The sequence below is a fragment of the Copadichromis virginalis genome, linkage group LG22, assembly GCF_057382275.1.
Source record: "Copadichromis virginalis isolate Kocher_CV1m ecotype Utaka linkage group LG22, C_Virginalis_male_GT1.1, whole genome shotgun sequence".
In the NCBI taxonomy this organism is placed as follows: Eukaryota; Metazoa; Chordata; class Actinopteri; order Cichliformes; family Cichlidae; genus Copadichromis; species Copadichromis virginalis.
Window position 1 is genome coordinate 11684227 of NC_140638.1, and position 24444 is coordinate 11708670.

Below are 24444 nucleotides of genomic sequence, written 5' to 3' on the forward strand. Positions count from 1 at the left end.
CCAAGATAAGGACAATGCTGGACAATACCACCCACCCACTCCATGGCGTGCTGGCCAGGCACAGAAGCACGTTCAGTGAGAGACTGAGATTACACAATGCACCAACGCCCAACAGCTATCATATCTCAATGATGATGGAACCTCTGCATATCACCAGTTTTAACACTGTCCTGGTGGGTTGTTCTATTAAGGGGATGTTAATCCTAAAAGACATGTTTGCATAAACTAATATGTCTCTCAGCTTCACTTGATTGGTTTACTAAAAATGACACCTCTAACCAATTTCAGATCCAATAACCTAAAATAACCAATGTCAGGCTTCACCACATCCCTCATGTGGCTTACACCACAGTAGATATGCCAATATGTTTTATCTGGATTTCCATTTCTGAGCTGACAAGGATTAGTTTGGTATGATTTAGGGTTGTCCCATTTTTTATTTTATTTATTTTGGGGGTGTGGTGGTGGTGGTGGTGGGGGGGGGGGGGGGGGGGCTATACTAATATTCAGCAGTGAATAATCAAAGTCTTGCTTGTTTAGCAGGGGGTGGTGGTTGTAGTGGTGGTGGTAGTAGTGGCGGGGGGGGGGGGGGGGGGTCAATAGCTACTCATGTCAAGTTTTTTAACTGCAACAGAATCTCCATGCACAAATGACAGATGATGCCAATGCTGTGATTTCAGTTATTTTGTTTATCCACTGAATGCTGGTGAAAGAGAAACTGCTGGTGTCAGGATGAAACAGTAGGATTTTTGGTATAACTTTTTTTTTTTTAACTGAAAAAACTCTGTGGTTACAGCCACAGCATGTACTTAATGTACGGAAATATGCAGTTTTTGTCACTGTTCCTAATTAAAGCCATCCCAAAACTCTGAAGGATTTCCAAATGGCCTGTTATTATTATTATTATTATTATTATTATTATTATTATTACTCAGCTCTATGACAATGAGACCAGTCCTTGATGATTTTATTATATAGAGCAGGGGTGTCAAACTCAAATTCACAGTGGGCCAAAATTCAAAACTGGAACAAGGTCGCGGGCTAACATTAATATTTATTAGAAAAAAATCTTCCTCCAGATTTAAGAATGAATCTCTTCTTATGGACTCAAACAAGTTTTGCTGAAAAACTGAATATGGAACAAGCAAAGCTTAATACTAAACAATATATATATTAGCTGTATAATACCAGTAGGCCAGCTCTAATAATAATTTGGTATGGCTTTGCGGGCCAAATGTAATTAGGCTGCGGGCCAAATTTGGCCCGCGGGCCAGAGTTTGACACCTATGATATAGAGCGATGAACCCCATCTTCAATGAAAGGGATTTAAGACAAACGATATGATCACATGCACTCATACACAAAGGGTCACATTCAAGAAGGTGTGACATGCTCAGTCATAAAAACATCTTGGAACAATTACTAATTAAAACTGAATGACTCTTCTGTATGATGAAGCTTTCTTATTTTCACATTAACAAAATCATGATGATTTTATTATATCATGTTTGATTGAGTCTGCTTTATCCCAATCCTTAATGTCATTGTTTGAATATTTATGGTTTCTGTAAAGAACAAAAAGTCAGATTCTTACATAGTTGGGGAGCCAGAGCTGAACCCAGTGTTCCTAAATCACACTTGCACCAATTCGTTGGCACCCTTTCCACAGCGAGTTTCAGTGTCTTCCTTATGGACGAAGGCTCGTGTCCCTTGAAAGCGCAGCAACACTGTGTAAAAACAGCTTGTTCTAGCAGCAATCACCCAGATGAACATGACGCATGATTTATCTCTTCATTATGTTGTTGTCTGTTATTTGTGTGTGTTTTGGAAATGTGCATGAGAGGATGGGTGACTCATCGACTGCAGACCAGATCTACCTACGGGTACAAACAAAGTAATCTCAACCCGAACCTGCCAAGAGGGCTTGGAAAATGGCTAAATTTAGTAACAAAATTACTACCTTAGCAATTTTGGTGAAATGAAGCGTGATGATCGCTGCTGTGAGGGAGAGGGACGTTGGCTGGAAAAATAAACTTACATATTAAAGAAAAAACACAAACGAATTTTAGCAAAAAATCCAAACTCCAAATTAAAAAACTGAATATCTACCTAGTGAACAAACATCTGGATAGTCAACTATATGGCTAAAAAGGCAACAAGAAAGTAAACACTCTTGAAATTCTAAGGTTTTACATTTCTTTTCATTAAAATGAGGTAAACACAACTTTCAGTGAGCAACAGCACATAACATATTATACCGTGTCATCATTTATTTAACAAAAACTAACCCCAAAATGCAGAAGGAGTGTGTGAAAAATTAAGTACACTTTTATTGCTCAATTTAGATGGAAAGTAGTTGCCAGCCGCTGCTGTTCAAACACATTTGATTAATTGATCATCAGCCAGAATGAGCACCTCTATAAAAGTTCACGTTTTGTCAGTTTGTTGGTCTGGTGCATTCAGGTGTGTGTTAATAGGAGGAAAGACATCAGCAATGATCTTAAAAAGTAATTGCTGCTGCCTATCAATCTGATAAGGGTTATTTGGCCAAACACATTTAGGGACAAGATTTGCAAGAGTTGCTAGTCTTCCAGAACATTCCAGCAAATTCATGCCAAGGTCAGACATCTCAGGCTACAGCCCTCATTTAGCATGTAAGATGTTAAAATTCATGCAAGAACAATTTTTTTTTAAAAAAGACTGAAAACTTGCTTGCTTGTTTGGAGGAAGCCTCTTGCAAAACTGCATCTGAACAAACCACAAGACCTATGGAATAATGCCCCTTGCACAGACGAGAGCAAAGCTATGTAATGCACAGCATATACTCCTCATACCAACTGTCGAGCATGGTGGTGGAGCGGTGATGATTTGAGCTTGTTTTGCAGCCATAGGACTTGGACATCTTGCAATCATTGAGTCCACTATTAACCCCTCTGAATAACAAAGTATTCTAGAATCAAATCTGAGGTCATCTGTTCGTCAGCTAAAGTCTGGCTGAAATAGGGTCACGAAACAGAACAGTGATCCCAAGCAAAACAGCAACAACTGAAATGCTGTGGCTGGACCTCAAAGGAGCTGTGCATATGTGCAAATTCTCAAAAACTTCAATGAATTAGTGCAACGATGGGAAAGAGAGCGAACCCACTGAGAAAATTATCTAGAAAATGATTTTTTTCAAGTCATTGCTGCTAAACGTGGTTCTTTTTGTTTAATGAATGATGATGTGGAGTAATACTAGAATGGCTCATCTCAGGTTGTATTTACCTAATTTCAGGAACTTATGCAACACCTCAGATTTTACTTTCTTTTAACCATGACTGTGTGTCCTTACTTTCCATTCTTTCCTTTTGTATAAAACAAAACGCACTTCAACGGCCTCCCTCAGATCACTCCCTTTTGTTGAGCGGTAACCATTATAGTTTCTGCTCTGAGATTAGCTCACTGAGAGCAGAGCATGCAAAAAAACCCATCCATGGATTCAGAACTCTGTTAGGCCGCCATCCTATCATCCCATGACAATACATTACGCCATTGTTCATTATTTACAGCAGTGAGGGAATTTAAAGTTTGATAGATGCCATCTTTTCTACAAAGAAAAAAAAAAATCTTCTTTTGGCATTTCTGTGGGGGACTATGAAGCTAAACCACTGTGACATATCAGTCAGAGAGTCTGCAGCAAGCTTGGACTTATCTTTTCACTTATGCATCAATCTTCCCCCTGTGTCGGCATCCTGCTACAAGAAGGCCTCCTTTTTTCAACGCTGCAGCTTAGTTTCATCAGTTTTCTGTTATTCCTTTTGAAGACACTATCTGAATGGGAGCGGCTTAGCTCTGACAATTCACAGCTGTCTACACATCTATCAATCCATCCTTTTATCCATCTTTTACCTGTTTCTACCTTTCTGTACATCAAGGAGTCCCTGATTCGTTGCTACTGTTGTATACCATTTGATCCATCACAAATGCAACGCAGGAATGCTTTTATTTCTTGCACTTTGCTACATGTTTGCTTTGTTTTGTGTCCCTCCCCCCTCTCGGTTGTCTTCCTCTGTCTCCCTCTGCTTCACACATCTATCCTCAACATGACAAAATGGCTATCTGTCTGGTGATCCATCTTCAAACACCTTTCCCACCTGAGCGGTCCATTTCATTCTCTTCTTTTCCTCCAGAGAAAGCTTTGCTCCCAGACTTTTCTTTTATTTCTTTATCACAAATCTTTCATCTTTCACTTCTTCATCCTTTTCATAATATCTCGCTGCCTGCCATTTAGCCCTCTCTCTCCCATCTCTTCTCTCTCTCTGTTTTTCTTTTATCTCTCTCTGCTTGCTGATATCGCACCCTCCTCCTCCCCCTCTCATCCAGAACTATCCTATCTGGCTGGAGTGAGTGCAGCAGATGTAGCCAGGCTGCAAACATCTGCTTCCCCCTGTCCTGCTGCATCTCTACTCTGCTGATCAGGCTAACTGCTCTAACTCCCCAAAGCTTGGTGTCCTTACTGCTGCCTTAACGCACAGCTGGGCACCCTGGGCAGAATCACAGCTAAACACGATTTTTTCCAAACACATGAGGCATACACCAGAAATCCAAGAGCCAGATTGGAAATGTCTGAAAAGTTCAAGTTTAAAAAACTTCATCGTGGTAGAAAACTTCTTCAATAATAGAACTAAAAAAATTACAATAAAAAACAGAAAGGATCACAAGCAAACAACTGTTATACATCTCAGTACAGACAGAAAAAAAATAACATGAGAGCAAACACAAGTACTGTACTGTGCAAAAGCCTCGAGCCACCTCTCATTTCTTTATATTTTGATAGGAAATGGGAAGCAGGAGTGGAAATGTTCAAAAATATGTACAAATTTACATGAAAATAAAGCAGAAAAGGCAAAAAAACAGAGTCTACAGAACCCTCACAAGCTTTAAAGTCAATATTTGGTATGACTACCCTTATTCTTCCCTAAGAATCTCATAGGCAAGATTTCTTGTAATTTTTTTAAGTATTCTTTAGGAATAGTGCTCCAGGTTTCTTGAAGGACACCCAAAGCTCCTATTTGGATGTTTGCTGCCTTTTATTCTGTTCTGTCAAGATGATCTCACACTGCTTCATTAATGTTGAGATTCAAGCTCCAGGGAGGTCAATCCACGACTGGTGGTGTCTGTGTTTTTATCCAGCTATGCTTTTACTGTATTAGCAATGTATCTGGGAAAAACGAAGCTGTTGCTGTCTGTGTTCATAATTCCATCAATGCTGTCAAGATCCCCCAAACCACGACAGAGCCTCCACCATGTTTGACAGATGGCTGTAGACACCCACTGTTAAACCTCTCTCCTGACCATTTTGGAATATCTTGACAATTTGAACCAAACACTTGAAATTTGGATTTGTTGCTCTATAAGACCTGTTGCTTTTGTCCTTTGTCCGCTGACAGAAGGGTGGAGCTGTATTGGACAGCTTGTAATACACTGACATAAACCCTGCATGCCACAGAGCATCCAAAGCACACATGGTCTATGGTTTATAACTCATTATTTAAATATATTCAGTTGTTGGGTGTTTTTCAGCTTCTGAAGTAGGAAAGTCAAAGCATAAAAGGTATTATTTCTAACAACTAGTAATGCCATGTGGGTGTCTACTTTGCTTGCTGATGACGTGATATACATTCTTGCCAGTGGTTTCGCATTTTTAGTTGATCCACAGGGGACGGTAAAGCTCAGAGATATGCAGCAATGCACCAACACATGCAAGAAAAGGGAAGACTATTAGACTTGTAAACAATACAGGTTTCAAGCTTCTATGGAAATCAGGTTTTCAAATATTTCACAAAGCAAACACACACACACACAGCAAGTTTGTTATGATTGAAGGTTACTCATAAGAGTTTGGTAAGAAGCGCTTTATGTAAACAAAAGTTTTACTTGTCCACATGAAAACAACAGGAGGCGCCTGCAAAGGAACGATGAATTAAAATCTCAATTATGCTTTAAATAAGCCCGCTTATTAAGTCAACAACAAGCCCTAAACTAAAAAAATAAGTATGAAATAACATATCTTTTGTACAGTGTAAAGAGCGTTTTTAATTTATATTCCATAATAACGTCTTGCTAGTGTTGAGGATTGCAGAATGTGAAAAAAGCTTTCCCAGAGCGCATTAGGACAGCTTGTCTTCCCAATCTGTATATACTCGGATCACTTGACAGAAATCAATTTGCATGCTAATGCTTTGCATAAGAGGAAGGTCACGTCACAAATAAGGCTATCACTTCGATACAAAGGTGTCTAAACTTTATTCACTTTCAGCTCTTGTGTTTAATGTGAGAGAAACACACAGATCTGATACTTTTTTCCCCTTCCTTTTTTGCATTACTCCAGAATTGTAAGGATTGGATTAAGCACTTGCTCCGGCAGGCTTCTAATGTTCTTTTTGTGGGTGTGGCAGCGTTGTGTGCAAAGGTGAAGAGACTGAGTGCAGTCGAGTAGAAGGCTCGCTGCAATGTTTCACTGTAGTGTTAACATTTAAAAAGCAGCCAGGGGAGCTCTGCTCATCTCTTCTGCTGACACTTCTGACCTTGGACTATTATCATTGCAGCAAACACAGACAGAGTGGCATGTTCAATCTGTACAGAGCCAGTACAATGCACGTACAAAGAGAAGAAACAGAGAAGAGCAGGGCGTCAAGACAGCACACACACACACACACTGGAAACACGAGTAAAGCAAACTCGATCTCTTCTCACTGAAGAAAGAACTAAGAGCTCTTTGTCTCACTCAGTACACACACACACACTCTCTGTATATATAAACAAAGCAAATCCCCTACTGACGAGGGGAAATAAAAAGTCATCCTAAATAACGCACAGTGTGCTTTACCTAAATCTATGCCATACTCCACTGTTAATAACCACTATGCTCACTTGAGATATGGGAGATATTCTGTGTGGCTGCTGCCTGCGTACTCTAACTCCCTGGTATAGGTTTCATCGACCCAGGGCGGATATTTGCATGTAGTGCTTTGCTGTCGTCATGATGGGCCTGCTTCCCAGGGAGAGATTAAACCTAATCCAGGACTCAAAATAATCTATTATGACAAATGTCAAAACATCACAGAGCAGGGTTTGTCAGTGTTTAGAGAACCTACTTCATATCGCATCGCCCAGTTCAAACAAACGCCATGTAAAAGCACCTATTCCTTTCAAACCAACAACCCATTTACCCTCGTCAACCTTAATAATACTGACGTTTTTCTCGCCCTACCCCTTTTGTTTTGTTTTGCAGCACAAGTAGTTATTCAATTGTTTGGTAATTTCCTAACCTTGAATTTCACTTCATGGATCTAGGTGGTATTTTGGTAGTAAGTACAGACCACATGGAAGGAGAAGAAGTGCAAAAACATGGGAGGTCCATTCAAGTGAGGCTTTGTTGGAATTTTAGTAAAAAATGTGCCTGAAATTCCAGGCTCTAAAAAAAGAAAAGGAAAAAAGATTCCAAACACCGGCTTCTGCCATAACATTACAGACAAAACTCGAACTGAAAATGAAGCTCCAGATTCAAAGATCGCAAAGCAGTTCAACATGGCACAGATGCCACGGCAACTTGATCTGTGGTTGTAAGCACTGATTCTATCCTCCCCGCCCCGCAGCCACGATCGCTCCAATCGTGGCTGCGGGGCGATCGTGGCTCAAGAGTTGGCAGTTCGTCTTGTAACCGGAAGGTTGCCGGTTCGAGCCCCGGCTCGGACAGTCTGGGTCGTTGTGGCCTTGGGCAAGACACTACACCTACCGCCTACTGGTGATGCCCAGAGGGGCCGATGGCGCTTCTGTCAGTCTGCCCCAGGGCAGCTGTGGCTACAACTGTAGCTGCCTCCACCAGTGTGTGAATGTGAGAGTGAATGAATAGTGGAATTGTAAAGCGCTTTGAGGGCCCCGAAAAGCGCTATATAAATCCAATCCATTATTATTTATTTATTTATTTAACTGAATCAATGATTAATTGTGTTACGTTTTCCTAAAACGATCCAGGGGACATGGGAGAGTAAAAAAAACATGTCAGAGTTGAAAAAGGAGACATGGAGGCAAATTTGACAAAGGTTTACACTGAAAGAAACGGACAAGCCTCTACCACCTTTGAAAGAAAAGAATCATACCAAAACCCAAGCAAGAGGTACACTGTCCACACACCAATTTGGGTATTAATTCATGAACCAATTGGTGAGATCTCCTCTCACTTTCTGTTTGACGTCTTAAAAACCGGATTCAATTGGCAATGACGGACTCTCGCTTTCTGTATAAATTTTGTGATGTTTCCTGGACCCGTGGAGCTGAAAAAGAAAACTATTTGGAAGTGTTAAAAAGCTGCAGTTCTTCATGCAGCCACTAGAGGCTAGCTCCAAAAGGGAGTCAATCCCCTTAGACTACCATGTTAACATGCCCAACTTTACAGGGGAAACAAGCATGTTTAGAACCTGTTACCAAAAGTGTTTTGGTCTCTACGTATAGTTTTCACCAATAAAAACTCTGAGTAGGATGAAGTTATTTGTTGTTTTTTGTCTGTAGTTGTTTAGCCAGTTCTTTGTCAGCTGAGACGGGAGGGTCACATGTCTAAAAAGCTGACAATAAGTATTTGTAACAATATCGGGAATAAATCCTGATTTGAGTTCAGGAGATGACGTTTGAGGCGAGGAGGAAGAGATTGAGATTATTCTAATGTTAAATGGTTATATATAGTTTAAAGGTCACAAATGGGACTTATATAAGGCATACTACATATTTGGCCTGTTTCTAGCCACATACACAAAACACGACAGGGGGCAAGATAGCGGTTTCCACAAACCAGCAACCCCTTCACAAGACTTTTTAATGGATTCACTCTTTATTTTTTCGCTTTAAGTTTATGACAATGCATTAATTTGTTGGAAGGCATGATTACACACTAATCAAGGCACATTTATGAGTTCACCATTCTTTTTCTTTTAAATAAACTCAAAAACAGTACTTACCGTACCTTTAATTGTATGCAAATGACAGCATGATGTCGCAAAGTAGCCCTACTCAAAACTGGAAGACACGCGTTCATTATGACTGTGTGTAGATATGCGACTTTTATCCCAACACAAAATAAAAGTGAAGCTATAATGCTCTTAGCTTTGCCAACATTTTGTATTATTTATCACTATCATTATTGAACATGCCTGACAAAAAGCCAAACCATCTGCGTCTGGTTTTCAGACTGCTAGAAGCCTGCTGTCACTTGTTGATCTGCTCTTGTCATGCAGTCTGATTGGTACAGCTGCTTTAGCGCAATGAAATCAGTGATGTGACTGACTGGAAGTTCATTAACCACCACAGCCTCCAGCTTCATCCTCCTCTTTTACATGCTGATCTACATACACCAAAATAGCAAGTGCACCTGGAGACGCCCACACAGTCCACTCTGACATCTCGCTGTGCTTGTGCAATTAAAATATGGAGCTACAAATCCTTAAGACTAAAATCACACCCTGTTTTTATACTAGCCTAAATTTTCTGAAGTAGCTACAGAGATTTCACTCATAGCGATGGGGTCTATTTTCCCCCGCTGAATGAAGTATCATCACTTTAAATCTTTGATAAAGTGGGTCCAATACAGCCAACATTTCCTGCTATTGCTTCAGAAAAAAAATGTATTTGAAACACACCATTATGAACCTGTCACAGAAATTTTAGTGCATCTATCCACAAGGTCAAAACCAATCTATACATTTGTCTGCAAAATGTGACATGAGTGTAATACTTCTTGGCATTTTTGACAGTGCAATTGCTGTTACCAAAGAAACCACAGGCCTTACTAAATCAATCAGGATGGGTCTTTATTTTAAGAATAAGATGACACTAAAAAGCCTTTTCCCTCTCAAAGCTTCATCCACAACATTTCCTATTGTGCAATTTGTTTAATTAACATATAAGGGCCCACATTTCCATGTAACTGACTTCTCATACTCAACTCGTTTGTTTAGGTCGTGACTTGGGATCTAATCTACCTTCAACATTTCAGTCCTGACTGACGCTGGCATGTCAGTCCGAAGAAAAGCTGCACTGCACTTCAGATCGCTAGAAAATAGCCGCTCTATCACAGCTGAGCGAAAACTTATCTGACAGTGAATAAATTTAAAAAAAGCTCTTAGGTGTGTTTGATGTCTGACAATTGAAACCAAACGTGAACACCTTACACAAGATATGGGGAAAAAAAATCAAGTCATCTCTTCTTTCTTCTTGTTAATATTTAAAACACCTCCAGCTACTATTTTTTCCCCCACACAGCTCTTTGTAGTTGAAGGTCAGCTCAGCTCAGTCTGTTACTGCGATCTAAAATGTATTTATATACTACAGAGGTGTCTAAAAAGCTGATAAGCATTTTCGCTGCTTTTTGATTTATTACCGCCATTATTTTTAATTATTTTTCATATGTTGCAAACACCTTAGCAATGTCAGTGTTCATGACCGTAGATGAACACTGAGACCAAAACACAACAAATCCAAATATCACCACTATGACTGGATGTGCAGAGCTTTGCTAATGAATCCCTAAGCTGGAGCAGAGGCCAAGATCCCTCCACAGATCGAACAACCTGTTTATGTTACTTTGGTCACAAACCGTTTGGCTAGGATGATCACATAAAATGGCTTTTTTTGGCTTACATTACCAAATGTTAACATACCTGCTAACACAGACAAACTTCTACCCACCCAACATAGCAGCTAGTGTCCAACCTTACTTTGCTTCCTTGCTAACGCTGTCAGTAGCAAAATACAAATTAAATTGTCTCTGGAGTTTGTGTTGCAGTCAGTGATGCACTGAGAACAAGTAGCCATTAGTGAACTCTATTGCTAAGCTAACATTAGCTAGTGTTACTCACTGCTTTGCACTGTGGGGGAGCAGCAAAGAGTGACTGAGGCACAGCCAAGTAGCAAACTCTGGGGTTTAAGAAGCAGCAAGCACAGAAAACTGCAGCTCCCAGTGCAGCTGCTTGAGGCTGCCTTGAAAAGCAGTCAATGCCCCATAGACTCCCATGTTAAAATGTCAAACTGCACAGGATTAAAAAGTATATTTACAGCTTAGCACAAAAAAGCCCAAAACATTTTGGCCTCTATGGATAGTTTCCTCCTCCATAAAACCAGTACAGGGGGCAGATTTTTATTATAACTCATCCATCTGAGGAATAAGGCTTAAAGTTATGGCATATGGCTGATAAGGCCAAACAGGAAGCTGTAGCTGACAGCTGCTTTTCAGATCTCACCTTTGCTAATTTCATATACTCATTTGGATGTTTTCACCGCCTTTGATGTATGAGCATTTTTAATGGATTTTACAAAAAAAAAATAGTGCAGTTTGCTGTGCTTTCTGGCTCAAATAAACTAAATTAATCAGCATAGCGAGGTTTTAAAATGATAGTCCAGTAACCAGTGGGTGTAGTCGCAGTGTTTACATCCATCTTTGAGGTACAGTCTATGGGTAAGGCACACAGTAGCATGTCTTTTAACATACAGGTGAGTTCACAGGAAGTTGCAACTCAGCCAAGGTCTCATTTAAATAAGTTACATTATAATCAACTCCCAGATTGGCAAAAATTACATGGAAAATGCAATTAAACAGAACTACATTGTCAGCAAAACTCAGGGATGCCCCCTGGAAGACATCATGTGTTATTCAATTTCCCTGCCACTGGCAACAAAGACAACAAACTTATTATTAATATGATGATTATATAAGAATCACATGCCTGTAGGTCTATATCAGCACTCCAATGTTTCACAAATACTCCCAAAAGTCCCTGTATTTCCTTGGAAGGCTGAGGTTGGAATTACATCCGCCTCTTCATTAAATATGGTAAGAATCAGTCAGCCAGTCCAGGTGCTGCACTCAAACTAATATTAAACACTTTTATGCAGACAGACAAACATCGAACACGACTCTCAGACACCCGAGGTGCAACACGACTACAAAGCCTTTTCAAAAACGTAGGAATTAGGAATTAAGTTAGACAACTTCAAATTAATTTTTAAAAACCCAATAATAATAATAATAACAATAATAATTACTACAATAAAATCTGTATACCACACTGTGCTGGATTAAATGTGGAGGTGATGCTTGAGTGGTGCGCATTAAAACAGAATCAGCTGCACAACATATCAAATTGAGTTCATTTTGAATCAGTCACAACATAATATCTGCTCGGTTCAATAAGATCAACAGTAAACCTCATATGAGATGAGTCTCCTTCATTTTAACCGTACGCTCCTCCTGCACAGTTGGAAAAATGTCATTAGGTTCAAATATTGGGTCTTCAAACTGCTCCTCAGGTTCCCCGACTGACCAGGAGATTCAGGTTTTGATAAAAATTAAACTAAAAAAAAAAAAAAGATAGCTGAGGATGAATCTAGTCCCCAGGAAAATGTTGTAAAATGCATTTGTGGTTAATAGGATTTCCCAGTGGTATCATGACCTCCTTTAAACACACAACCACTATCATCAGACAAAGTTTATCAAGTGTGGCCTCTTAATTTTGTTTTTGCACAAACCTTCTGTACAACCTGGATGGTTGCAATTCAAATAAGAGCAAACCTGCAATTAAAAATTCGGGTTAATGATGTTGAGTAAAATTATTCATCTGGAATAAATTGCACGCCTAATTATCATGTCTTGTCTGTACAATGATACTGAAACATCACTGAAATAACACCATGTTTATAGCTGAAATAAAAAGAGACTGAGATATCACTGTGAGCCTTTTCAAACCTTTCCCATTTTTTCTCTAATAAGCTTCTCCTCGTGTTGTTACAGGCTGGAAATCAAACCTGTAAGCCTGTCAGTGTTGTGCTGTTCATCCAGAACACCATACCTTGTTGACCTCCAGGATTTCTCTCCTTTCCTCACTGGCAGAGCGGCTCTGTCCACCTGATCGGTCTTCATGTTTGGAGCCGTCATCTTCCACAAAGGGTATCAGTTGCTGGAAGGGACAGCAAACAAAAAAATGTGGCTGTATTACTTACTGTAAGCAAGACAAGCGTAAGAGGATCGCTCCCAAAATGCTGACTTATTCAGATAACTGGATTGTGTTTCCCTGCTTGGAGTCGCACAGTAAGATCCATATCGTAGTTTTTTCAATAAAATCTGTTTAAAGATTCACCTCCTGATGCAATTATTCTCTTTCCTACTTCTATGTTTTTCCCCAATCTAACGTCTAAGGTCCAAATAAATTAAAAGCACTGTGCTGCCTAGTCACATCTTTCCTATACGCCCACTGAGCGCAGTTATAGGCCACATTTACATGTGTATGGGAAATCTCAACTAAGCTATATTCAACATATCTCTATGCCTTCTCGCACGATTGTTCCCACAAAGTGGTGAAAATGGGGATTGTGTGTACGTTCTCGAACACTCTCTTCAACGTGGAAAGACAGGGACAGGAAAAGAGTGAGAGGGAAAAGCGAGTGGGAGATTAATTCATTTTTAAACACTCTGTGTGCTTGACCTTGTCTGCTTGACACTAGAGTGAGGCTGATGTGCAAGAGCCTTCAGGCGAGGCAGCGTTCCCGAGAGCCGACAGGGTCACTGCCTGCTGCTTTGCGTCACACTGCCCCCTAGTGGGCACCTCGGTGTGGGTAGGGGAGCAGGAGGCTTGCTGCAGTCACACATCAAGTAATGTATGAATGTCTTGAGAACACACTGTTCCTCATAACACATAGACAGCAAGGATATAAAAGACCTGCACTGACAATGTGTGATTGATGTTATGCTATCTTTGCAGAGCGACTGCACAAAATTGAATTTTGTCAACAACAAAATAATAGACTGTAAAGCACACGCAGTGAAAATGGAGTTTCATATTCTCAAAAGACAGCAACAGTTTTATATAGCATGACATTTTATGGGTTTTAATAAAGGCTGTGGACGACTCTGCTATGGTTTGTAATACTGGAAGCAAGAAGTTCCTGTTACAAAAAAACATCTAGAAAAACATTGTTTTCCTTTCCAAAACAATACTGCCATACCAGACAAGATCACAAACATAGATTAGGTAGGACAGTCTCCAAGCAACATTAGCTAATAAAAAAAATATCCCATATGATGGAATAGCAAACCTTCCTCCAATAATGACTTGGCAAAGCAGTAAATTATGACTGACTACAGATTTTGGCCCGTGTTGTGCAGCTGGAGCAGAGGCCCTGCAGACAGTCGACGGCTGATTTAAGTAACCTGATTCATCTGGAAGCAATGACTGACTAGTGTATGAGTAGAGTTGGAGCCAGACAATATCAAGACAAGCACAAAGGAAGTTATAAAAAAATAAAATAAAATACAGACAGAGAGAGGAGACTAATAGAGTAGGATAGCACTGAAGAGGGCAAGAGTCGTGGGAAAAGAGCCAGAGAGAGGTGAGAACAGAAAATGGGCACGGGAAAAAGAAAGGCAGACAAAGAAGAAAATAAAGAATGACAAAAAGACATAAAAGTCTGGAAAAAGTTTCTTTACTCCTGTCAGTTTCCAGGCTTAGCTCTGCGCCAAACTGTAAACTCTGACTCTTGGAGGGAGAAAAGACAGCAAGGACATGTGCAGGATATTATACCAGACAAACTATGAGCTCGCCTTCAACTTTGAACAGGAAAAGATGAAAGTTTTTTCATTAGATAATTTGAGGCCGAAGCCAACGACATATCACATTTTAAAGGTGGTGGGCTCAGTTTGGCAGCCCGCGGGGGGAAAATGAAATGTGCTGAGTAGGTTGGGAGAGATGGATGGAGAGTGTATTTTGTGTGTGTGTGTATGTGTGTGTGTGTGTGTACATGTAGCTATGCAGCACGTGCACGTCAAAGTGTGAGTCATAACCCCTGCCTCTTCCACAGAAAGATGGATGTGGTTTCCTGGCTGACAGAGAAGAATGGCCTAATGAAGTTCTCCAGGTTGCCTCAGTGAGACAAAAAGAAAAGGGTAAAAAAAGACTGGAAAAAAAAACAGCAGGGTGAATGTGTAAGAGGAGAGGGAAATGAAATGGCATAGCTGTTCACTGCAGGAAATGACAAGAGGAGAGCAAGACTTGGAACCACAGGGAAAGAACAACATGGGAAAAGCAGAAAAAGACAGAGAGACAAAGCCAACAAGGACAAACAGACCGGCCCGAGAGAAAGAAGGAAATGAGCAGAGATCCAATATCTAGCAGATATCAGAGAAAAGAAGATGAAAGTGGTAGAAAATGTGGGGAGGAGGAAGAAAAATGCATCTATAAAGGAAGAAAGCAGATTAAAGTCTGAGAAGGGGCAAGCAAAAAGCTGCAACGAACGACAAGTGGAAAGAAAAAGGGGCGAAAGCGCTGACGTGTGCAGTTGGTCCAGCTGTTCATTAAACGGGTCTGCTGCTAATTAGGCTGAGATGAGGTCACGCTGCCCGAGTCATTGATTCCACTTCCTGTTTCAGGCAGCCAATAGTGAGCGGCTGTCAGGCAGCCACCTGAATTCTCTAGGATGATAAATGGCATGCATGCTGGGGCCAAAATCAACAACCCCTCAGCCCCAGACAAACATGGTGAGAGGAGCTATTGGCTGGTCAGCACCGGACTGGGTCTCAGCCTCGGGGGGAAATGAATAAACATTTAAATAAGGTGGAATGAGCAGGGGGAGGAAAAAAAATAGCCAGATGGTGTAATGACTCAATGAAGGAACGGCAAAAGGAAAATGTCAAAGAAAACCCGTCACCGGCTTTGATTTAAGGGCACAACTGCACACGAGAGTCACTTTGAACAGATCGTTCAAAATGCCTCTCGCTGACTGTACTCCTCAATGCAGAAAATGTACGTGGTGGCAGCCATCACAAATTTGTTCCAATTTAAGACTGGTCTCCTCCCACATCCTCCTTTATCCTCAGTAGGAGCCTGGTGAGAAAGATTAGCTCCGAGCCAATCTGTAGAAATTGGGAAGGGACTGCCGCAGTCATAAATCCAATCAAACAGTAGTGGATAGCCGTGCCGGAGCCCCGCATGGTGCCTCACAGAGTGCACCCCCAGCGAGCCAGTGCGTGTGGAATTGCACATGTGGCGAAAACATGCTATTGTGCCAAGTTACACTGCACCACTTGCATTTCTATGTTGTACATTTATGTGTGTGTCGGGGGGGGGGATACAATTGTGCAATCATTCTGTGAAGGCAGGCACGGAAGGAGCGGGGCTAAGAGGCAAAGTGGTGTTGTTGCTCCTGAAGGTGGATGGTGACTGTAACCAGCAGTAAAGAGGCTCTGGAGACTCACCTGAAACGACCAATGAATCTGCTGCAGGCAGAGAAAAGACAGACCTAGAGGGAGTAGGTGAGATAAGAGTTCCCCAGGGTAAATATGTGTGTGTTTGTGTGAGCAGCTTTGTGAGAGGGTGTGTGTGTGCATGAGCAAGGGGATATGGAAGTTACAATGGCCTATGTGGAGCAGGGAAATTATTTTACTGCTATTGTTAAATAATCATCATTATTACCATTGCATTAATAATATAATCTGGAGTTTATATTGCATTCAGGGGTTGAACAGTGTGTGTCTTTCAGAAAGGCTAAAAGTCACAGGCTGACAGGAAACAGGCTTGCAGAGAGTTTGCAGAAGTAGGAAGTTATTTTGAGCAGCAGGCTAAGACGAGGCTTTAACAATGTAACAGATAGCTTTAAGATGGCCTTAAGATGTTTATGATGATGTTAATTTTGTATTTCAGATGCAGTTATAACTATTGTGTACACAATGCATATCTGTGCTTATTTGAGTTGATGTTCAGGTTCTTTAAAGGTCTTAAGCTTCACTGACGTGACTGTTCAGGTGATACATGCTGAGGGAAAACTAGAACATAGAAGGAATTGCAATACATGCTTACAAAACACTTATATATCAGGTCATTTTATATTAAGGTTTTAGTAGAGGTTCTTGGTTAAAACATTTATTTAGTAGAAGACATACATATAGTCTCAGTGAGCCTCTGGTCTGGTGAAAGGTCAGAAGTGCAACAGGTGAATTGAGAAAGAGCATGTGAGGTCAACACACACACACACATGAGTTAGATTTATTTAGAGGAACCATCCTTGTTGTCTCGGCAAGAAAGAGGAACAATTCACTTTAAGACAAGAACGGAAAGTACCATCCATGAAAATAGAAGATGATCTTCTGGGTTAAAAGTCATTGTTGTGTTGATCTGATCTATGTATAAAATGTATCTGTGACGCATGAAGGGGCGTCAGTAAATCAAACCCTGATGCTATAAAATATCTGTTCATGCTTTGATTAAGTTGAAGACTACTTGCTGTCTGCGTACAGAGTTGTCTTCCCACACGTGTGTATTCATTAAAAATCATTGTTTGACCAAGAGCTTCTGGACCAAGGGTGGTTTGTACTCTCCTTCCTCAATTTTGAACCTTAACACCTACTTCCTTTAAACCAACAGCTTCCTAATTTAGCAGACAGCTTTTACGAAAAGCCGGACTATGTGAGGCGACGGCTGAAAGCACAAAAAAAAAAAATCCTGACAAGCATATAAAGCATTTGTTGACGTTCACATCTAAAAAGATCAATCAGTCAACTTAAAATGTAGTATCAGCACTTCCCCGCTTACAGCCTCATCATGTAAAACCTAAATGCAGTTGCAGGTGTGCTTTATATAATAAAAGCATGACCTAATTTGAGGTAAGACAGCATCTTGAAAGTAATAACAATATGTAAAATACAAAGTATAATACAATGTGTTTTATCAGGTAACAACTATATTAAGCTGGGAGTAATGTGTATTTCATTTAATCTCCTTTCAGCATGTAATACCTAACCAAATCCAAAGCAGAATGTTTGTAGCATGATCCGGGCCTGCTTACCCACTAATTTTATTTGTTTGTTTCATTAATCTTTTGTGAAGAGGGGGAGAGTGTTGTTCATGAGTGAATGGAAGACGGATTGAGAGGTGGACCAGCAGATTGGTATGGTTTGAGCAGAAATATAGGCGTTGTACTGGACTGCCATGGTTAAGAGAGAGCTGAACTTTACAAGTCAACCTACAAATCCAACCTTTACCTATAATTATGAGTCCTGGGTAATGACCAAAAGAGTAAGGCCACGAATACAAGAGGCCAAAATGAGTTTCCTTTATAGGTTGGCCGGGCTCAGCCTTTAAGGTGGGGAGAGGAGTTATTTCTAAGGCTGAGCATGGCTGGGTGGACTCCGGACAGTATGTCAGCAACACACAAAATCCACAATCAACATGTCTCACTACTGCAAATACTTTATTTACTTTTGGTGAGGGCGGTGCCTGTATAGAGCCTGCAGGAAGCCGGACACATTACACTCGCTCACTCAGGGTGAATTAATCAGATCATAGCCTGATATCACATATCACACTGACTTTGTAATATGGAGCTAATGACTTAAAAACAATTTATTGTCCAACTGAGTCTGACATTTATGTCCTCACACACATCCATGCTGGCAATGCATTGGAAAGTTCAGTGCATCAGTACATGTGTGTAATCAGACAGAGCTCTTCGGCTAACTTTACCTTACCTTTACCCGAGTGCACTGACATGCATCAACCCATGATTAAATCTCAGTGTTCCCAGGTGCACGCCAATCTTTTGTATACTTAAATCAACTTGCACCAATGTCATCACCTCTCCTCCACATCACAGCCAACAAATCCCAACTGCTTCTTTTGTCTGCGTTATGCAACCAGTGCGTGCCGCCACTGTAGACGTGCGTCATATTGCTTCAGTCTCTGCAACAGGACCGGCGTGTGCAGCAAATACGGATCAAAGAAATGTTAGAAGCCCTTTTGGAAAGTTCAAAGTTTTCCATTTTTTATGTTTCAGGCTCATCTTAAGATTAATTTTCCCTCCTCGTCAATCCTTTTATGATTTATAAGTGCACTCTGTTGTCCCCTAACCAACCAGCCAATGTAAGAACCTGCTAACTGTTCCCACCTCACACTTAAAAGACTGAAGGCGGCTGAGCGTTAGCTGTTAGAGCTCCTCTGTTATGTAACAAACTGCTGCCATTTCCTTTTAGACCTCTTTTAAAGATTTAAATATATCGGCAAGCTTTCTTATAACTTTTTACTTTTCTTTTAAACCTTTAAGGCTTTTTTATTTTATTGTTAACTACTGAGTTGCACTGTATTTTCATTCTTGATGCTGCACTTTCATGACTCTGTTTTATATTAATACACCAACTGTTCAATCATTTGGAGCTTACATTTATGCTTTTCTAATCTTCTTTAATTTTTTCCCCCCGTTTGTATGACTGTATTTTGACACATTCTTCATTATTACATGTTTCTTCTGAAATATTTTGTATTGATGAATGTTGCAAAAACATTTCATTAATAAACTTCACAACTTTATTTTTAATAATTATGGAAAGTGCACCACTGGTGGTATAAAATAACTGATATAACTGTGTGTATATATGTGACAGGAAATGGGGAAAAAGCACAACGGGTTTCCTTTGGAAATGGAAGGAAGTTTCACAAATGTGACTATTTTACCAACTTTTAACAGAAATTCAATAACGTCAGTAAGAGAAAGCTGTCATTAGCATATTTCTTAGTGTTGTCGTGTCTCACCTCTGGAGGTATGGGGTCGAGGCCGGCACAGTTTTCGTTGCATTTATCGTAGACGAGGCGCAGCTTGCGGAAGAGCACAGAAAGCGTTCGTAGATGCTCCTGGAGTTTCCCCAGCCTGTCCTGGTGGGTGTTGGGGTGGTAAGTGACTCCATTAGGCAGCTAAGAAGAACCAACGGGGAAACTCTGTGTTAAATAAAGTACTAGAATTTTCTTAGTGCTAATAAAAAAGCTAAACTTATTGATCCTCACTGACTGCCAAAGCATCACGAAGCCTCTGTTGTTCCCCAGCTGATAAGAAAGCATTAGGAAATCCTCTGATAAAAAAGTGATAGTGTTCTTTCTACTTAAGAACGGGAGCCATCAGTCTGAAAAGACGCTTTAAAATGTGTTTAACACGTTTGTGATCCTGCAACAATATGGCATGTGGTTTTAATAATCACAATTTAAAGCACCAAACATAAACTGAGACAGACAGAGAGAGACGGAAGGAGTGGAGGGAGGAGAAGACACATGAGGAATTTTTACAAGTATAAAGGCGGCCTGTGATCTAAAAAAACAAGTCACAACAATGCTGTTTGTGCATTCTGCGGCTGAGGTCGCGCTCGCTCGGCCCATCTTGCTGGCTGTGATCTTAACAAGGTGCGGGAGCGGCGTCTCGGAGGAGCAGGCAGACATCCACGATAAACTCATTCCAGTTGCATCTTTAAGATGAGGTCAAAGCTGAACTACATGTGAACTGCAGACCAAGCTAATGCACAAATAAATGATCTCAAGGAATAATAACAAGCATCCGCTGGCACTTAAATGCAGTAAAGACTGATGCACTGTTTGGAAATAAAAGAAAACATTTGGAAGGAAAGTGCACTAACACATCTGACATAAAAGCAATACGTTCAGCTCAATGATATATGTAGGATGACTTCATGAGTCTTATCTACGAGCGCTCCTTCTTTGTTATGACAACATAAACAAAGCCCTGCAAACACAGGAGGAAACCACACAAAGGCAACATCCTTGCTTAGCCAGTGTTGGATTTATCGCAATCACTTTGACAATGATTGTCATATCACATTGCTGCATGGAAAAATGCACTTAAATTTTTTTTAAGTGATATTAATTTAACTTCAGTTTTATGCTGTGGTTCCTGTCCCCAGATTTAAGAGGCACTGCCTTATGCTAATATGTATTTTCCCTGCCTTAATGATTGAAGGCATAAAAAAGGGTCTGTACTTTTCCTGCTCCTAGTTGTCAAAATGTAATTTGTGAAAAAGGCATATTTGGAGCCTAGACACTGATTAAAAGCTTCCTTACATCTTTGTACTTTCTGCCAAATTCTTTCAGAATACAATCTACATGCCACATTATTTTAATGAACCTTAAACTGCCTCTGCTGGCTTCTCAAATCAAGTGATTTTGGCCTTTTAACTGCACTGCGCTTCTTGCTGGCTGTGGTCGTCTCCCATTTACCATCAAGACTGCAGGCATCCTGTTGTTTTTAAATCCTGCATCAAAATGTGTTGATAAAGAACTGCCATCCTGACTGGCATTTGCTTTGTTATTAGAATAATAGTCATCATGTTATGTTAGTATCTCTTTTTTTCCCCCCTTACATCTTTTGGCTGGTCTGTTTTCATGACAGCGTGTCCAAACCTTTAATTTTACTCATCTTGTGTCATACTTAAGAGTCTCACATTGGTTCTAGAGCTACAAACGTGACCATACCTGCATGTTTCTGAGGAGCTGGAAGATCTCCATGGTCCTGAGGACGATGTCTTGGACCGTCTCCTGACCGATGCGACACAGCGAGGCCGTGTTGACGTCCCGTGCTGCCTGAGCCTGCTGCTGCTGTTGCTGCTGCTGAGGTGGCGGCTGCCCGCCAAAAGGTGACACGAGAGGAGGGGTCGTCATGGAGACTGCAGGTGACGATGCTGCTGGAGAGGATGGATTGGAGGGAGGTTCACGTGTTTCCCTGTCAGGTTATTCCACACCAGGAGACATTTACATGCCTTTAGGGAGCAATTTAAAGAGGATAAAGAGAAGGAAATTTAGAGAAGTTAAAGGAAGTCTTGGTCATTGCGCTTGCTTTGTGAATACTCAACAGCATAGAGTTTAGCAATATCAGCTTAGCTTTTAGCTAGGCTAAAGTTTGATAAAAACATATTTTCAGCTATATAAAAACTCCACAAGTGCTAAAAAGTAACAAAAACAACGCGTTAGTCTCTGTGCTAACGCCATAGCCTTTAAAATAAGTTATCTACGCGGATTTGAATCTATTTAAACGATAACTCACATCAGTACAAGTCTCTCAAATGCCACCCCGAGCTTTGAAAGACACACCCAGATACATGAAATAGAGTAACGGGTTAATCATCGCTCATGTAAAAGTACAGTGATTGTCACAAAAGCTAAGTGGACAGTCACACCATACGACACTCTCGCTTTCTCTACGTTTATTTTTTGTGGGTTTTTTTTATATATATATATATAATTTTTCTACCACATCAACTCACAGAGAGTATTCATGTTTGCTCACCGGCACAATTACAACATGTTAGGTTACCTGTGTGGTGATAATTTATCTCTTTTGTTGACATGTCAAATCCCTCTGCTTCAGGGATCTCAGCTGCTGCTGCAACTATCGCGAGAAGTCTTAAGTTGACGCCGTTATTTTGGGTTGTAAACAATGTAATAGAAGCGAAACGTGAAAATGTGTGTGTGTGTGTGTGTGTGTGTGTGTGTGTGTGTGTGTGTGTGTGTGTGTGTGTGTGTGTGTATATATTTATTTATTTTTTAATTTGGTATAACTTTAACGAGAATAAGATGTTATAACGGACATGTACTAATATCAAATATGCCTTTGGTCAACTACTGCTTCCCTCTGAATGCTTCTAAGGCATGAAAACATTACGGTAAAGCAACGCGCACACTAAAATGTGCTCGGGCTACTTGGGGTAAGAGCGACACATACTGGCTAATTTTTTTTATAACAGCATCACTACCACACATCTGAGTTCATCAGCCCCCAGGCCAATTTACGCCACATGATTGCTTCTCATGGGTCATTCTCTTTCCCTTACTCTGTGTTAAATTAAATCCCTCAGTGCATCTACCCATCCATTATTTATAGTCTACTGTACAGTTGTGCTTGGATTGTTTTTTGAGCCATCAGAATTATAATTAATTTGAAATACAAGAGGTGTCACGAACAGACAGCAAGCTGTCCAAGGTTGCTTCCTCAGCATGTGCTGCAGAATTACTGCCCTACTAGTGACTTACAGACACTAGAAATAAGAGTTTTATTTATTTATTTTTTAAAAAGAAGGGGGGAAAAAAAGGAAAGGTTTTACCTTTAGGCTTGAATGAGGCTGAAAAAAGTAGATTAGGATGCTATTACTTAATATACACCATTCACTGAAATTTAGGGCCATGGGCTGGATTTCAATTTTCTTTTATCAGTAACACACTTTATGTAATGGTAACCCAGAGTCTTTTTTCCCACTCTTTTTAGCAGCAACATGCAATACTGATGCGAAAAACACTGAGTTCACTTGACTGCCCACAACTTCTTAATTGCAGACAGAGTGCTGGTTAGCTTGCCAGGATGAATGAGTGTTACTCTCACAATTCCCATCTGCTGTAGCGCCAGACTAACTGAGGCATGCCTTTTGGAAATAAGTTCCTCCATAATCATCCAGCATGTCTTGGTGAGCTTAATTGGAAAGAGGAAGCAGCGATGGTGAGTGGGTGGAGGCAGGTAGCGAGATGAATACGTTTTCCCATATTGCTATGTTGCTGATTAACGATGCAACTTTAGGAGAAGGATGGAAAATATAAAAGTTTGAGTGAGTGTGCAAAACCCTTGAGTCGGCCCTTACTTCTTTATATTTTGCTTCAGAGGAGACAGATTTTTTGTTTGCTTGTTTTGTTTGTCTTAAAAATACGTCATTTGTTCTTATTTCTTCAGTTGAATCAACAAAAATTCAAAAAGAAGAAGTGGCAGAACCCAGATCTCAACATTATTGAAGCAGTGTGAGAGCATCCCACCACAGAACAGAACAAAAGGCAGCCGACATCCAAATATGAGCTTTAAAAATCCTTCAAAAAGCCTGAAGACTGCTTAAAGAAATGACAAGAAAGCTTGCCTAATAGAGTTCAGGCTGTATTGAAGAATATAGATGGTCACGCCAAATATTGAACTTCAACCTTTCCATGTATGTTTGACTGTGACTGCTGCAGCTCCTTCCCACTTTCCTGGCAAAATACAAAAAATAAGGGTGCCTTGAGACTTTTGCACAGTATTGTATAACGTAAATGTGTCCCAAATCCTAAAGAAGACAGCTGTCTCCAGGCCCTGATCAACCAAGAGCTCATCTGTCCTCACTGTTCAAAGTGAATAGAGAAACAGCAGAATGTATTGATCACATCAAAACGAGCTGATGAAAAACGTATTGATTCCAAAGGGCCCACTCTTGTTGATGTAATCAAACCTCATTGCAACAAAATAAAAATATAAAAGACCTTCATTCATCATAAGGCATGGCTCTCAGAAATCGTAACAACTTCGTATTTGCTCAACTGTGTGTTTGTTTGAACAGTTCCAACCGTCACTGATGAGCAGCAGGACGAAAACTCACGGAAAACACAACTGAGACTGATTACATGCAACAGCACACAATCAAGCAGCACAGATTACCATGAAAGTGACGACAGGCTTGCAGTACCGCATCATGTAGTCAGTTCTGCAGGAGCCTGATGAGAATGCACGACAGAAAGATAGAGTGGTGAGGAAGGCCAACAGGCGACCTGATCACCCCTTATAGGGAAATAGAAACAGTGTAATAATTAT

The 24444-nt window shown here is 40.5% G+C and overlaps 1 protein-coding gene across 2 annotated transcripts in view; it reads right to left on the minus strand.

Annotated features, from left to right (window-relative positions):
• med30 (mediator complex subunit 30) overlaps nucleotides 1-22262 on the minus strand; it is a 47615-nt gene extending 25353 nt beyond the window's left edge. Inside the window, exons 1-4 of one of the 2 annotated variants that reach the window (XM_085445225.1) lie at nucleotides 22159-22255; nucleotides 21321-21604; nucleotides 19599-19757; nucleotides 12876-12983 (exon numbers count right to left, since the gene is read on the minus strand). In XM_085445225.1, coding sequence (XP_085301351.1) covers nucleotides 12876-12983; nucleotides 19599-19757; nucleotides 21321-21506 — 453 coding nt within the window. In that variant the 5' untranslated portion in view covers nucleotides 21507-21604; nucleotides 22159-22255. Of the gene's footprint in view, nucleotides 1-12875; nucleotides 12984-19598; nucleotides 19758-21320; nucleotides 21605-22158 lie in introns of both variants that reach the window. The other variant, XM_085445226.1, reaches the window with a different exon arrangement.
• Between the last annotated feature and the right edge of the window lie 2182 nt (nucleotides 22263-24444).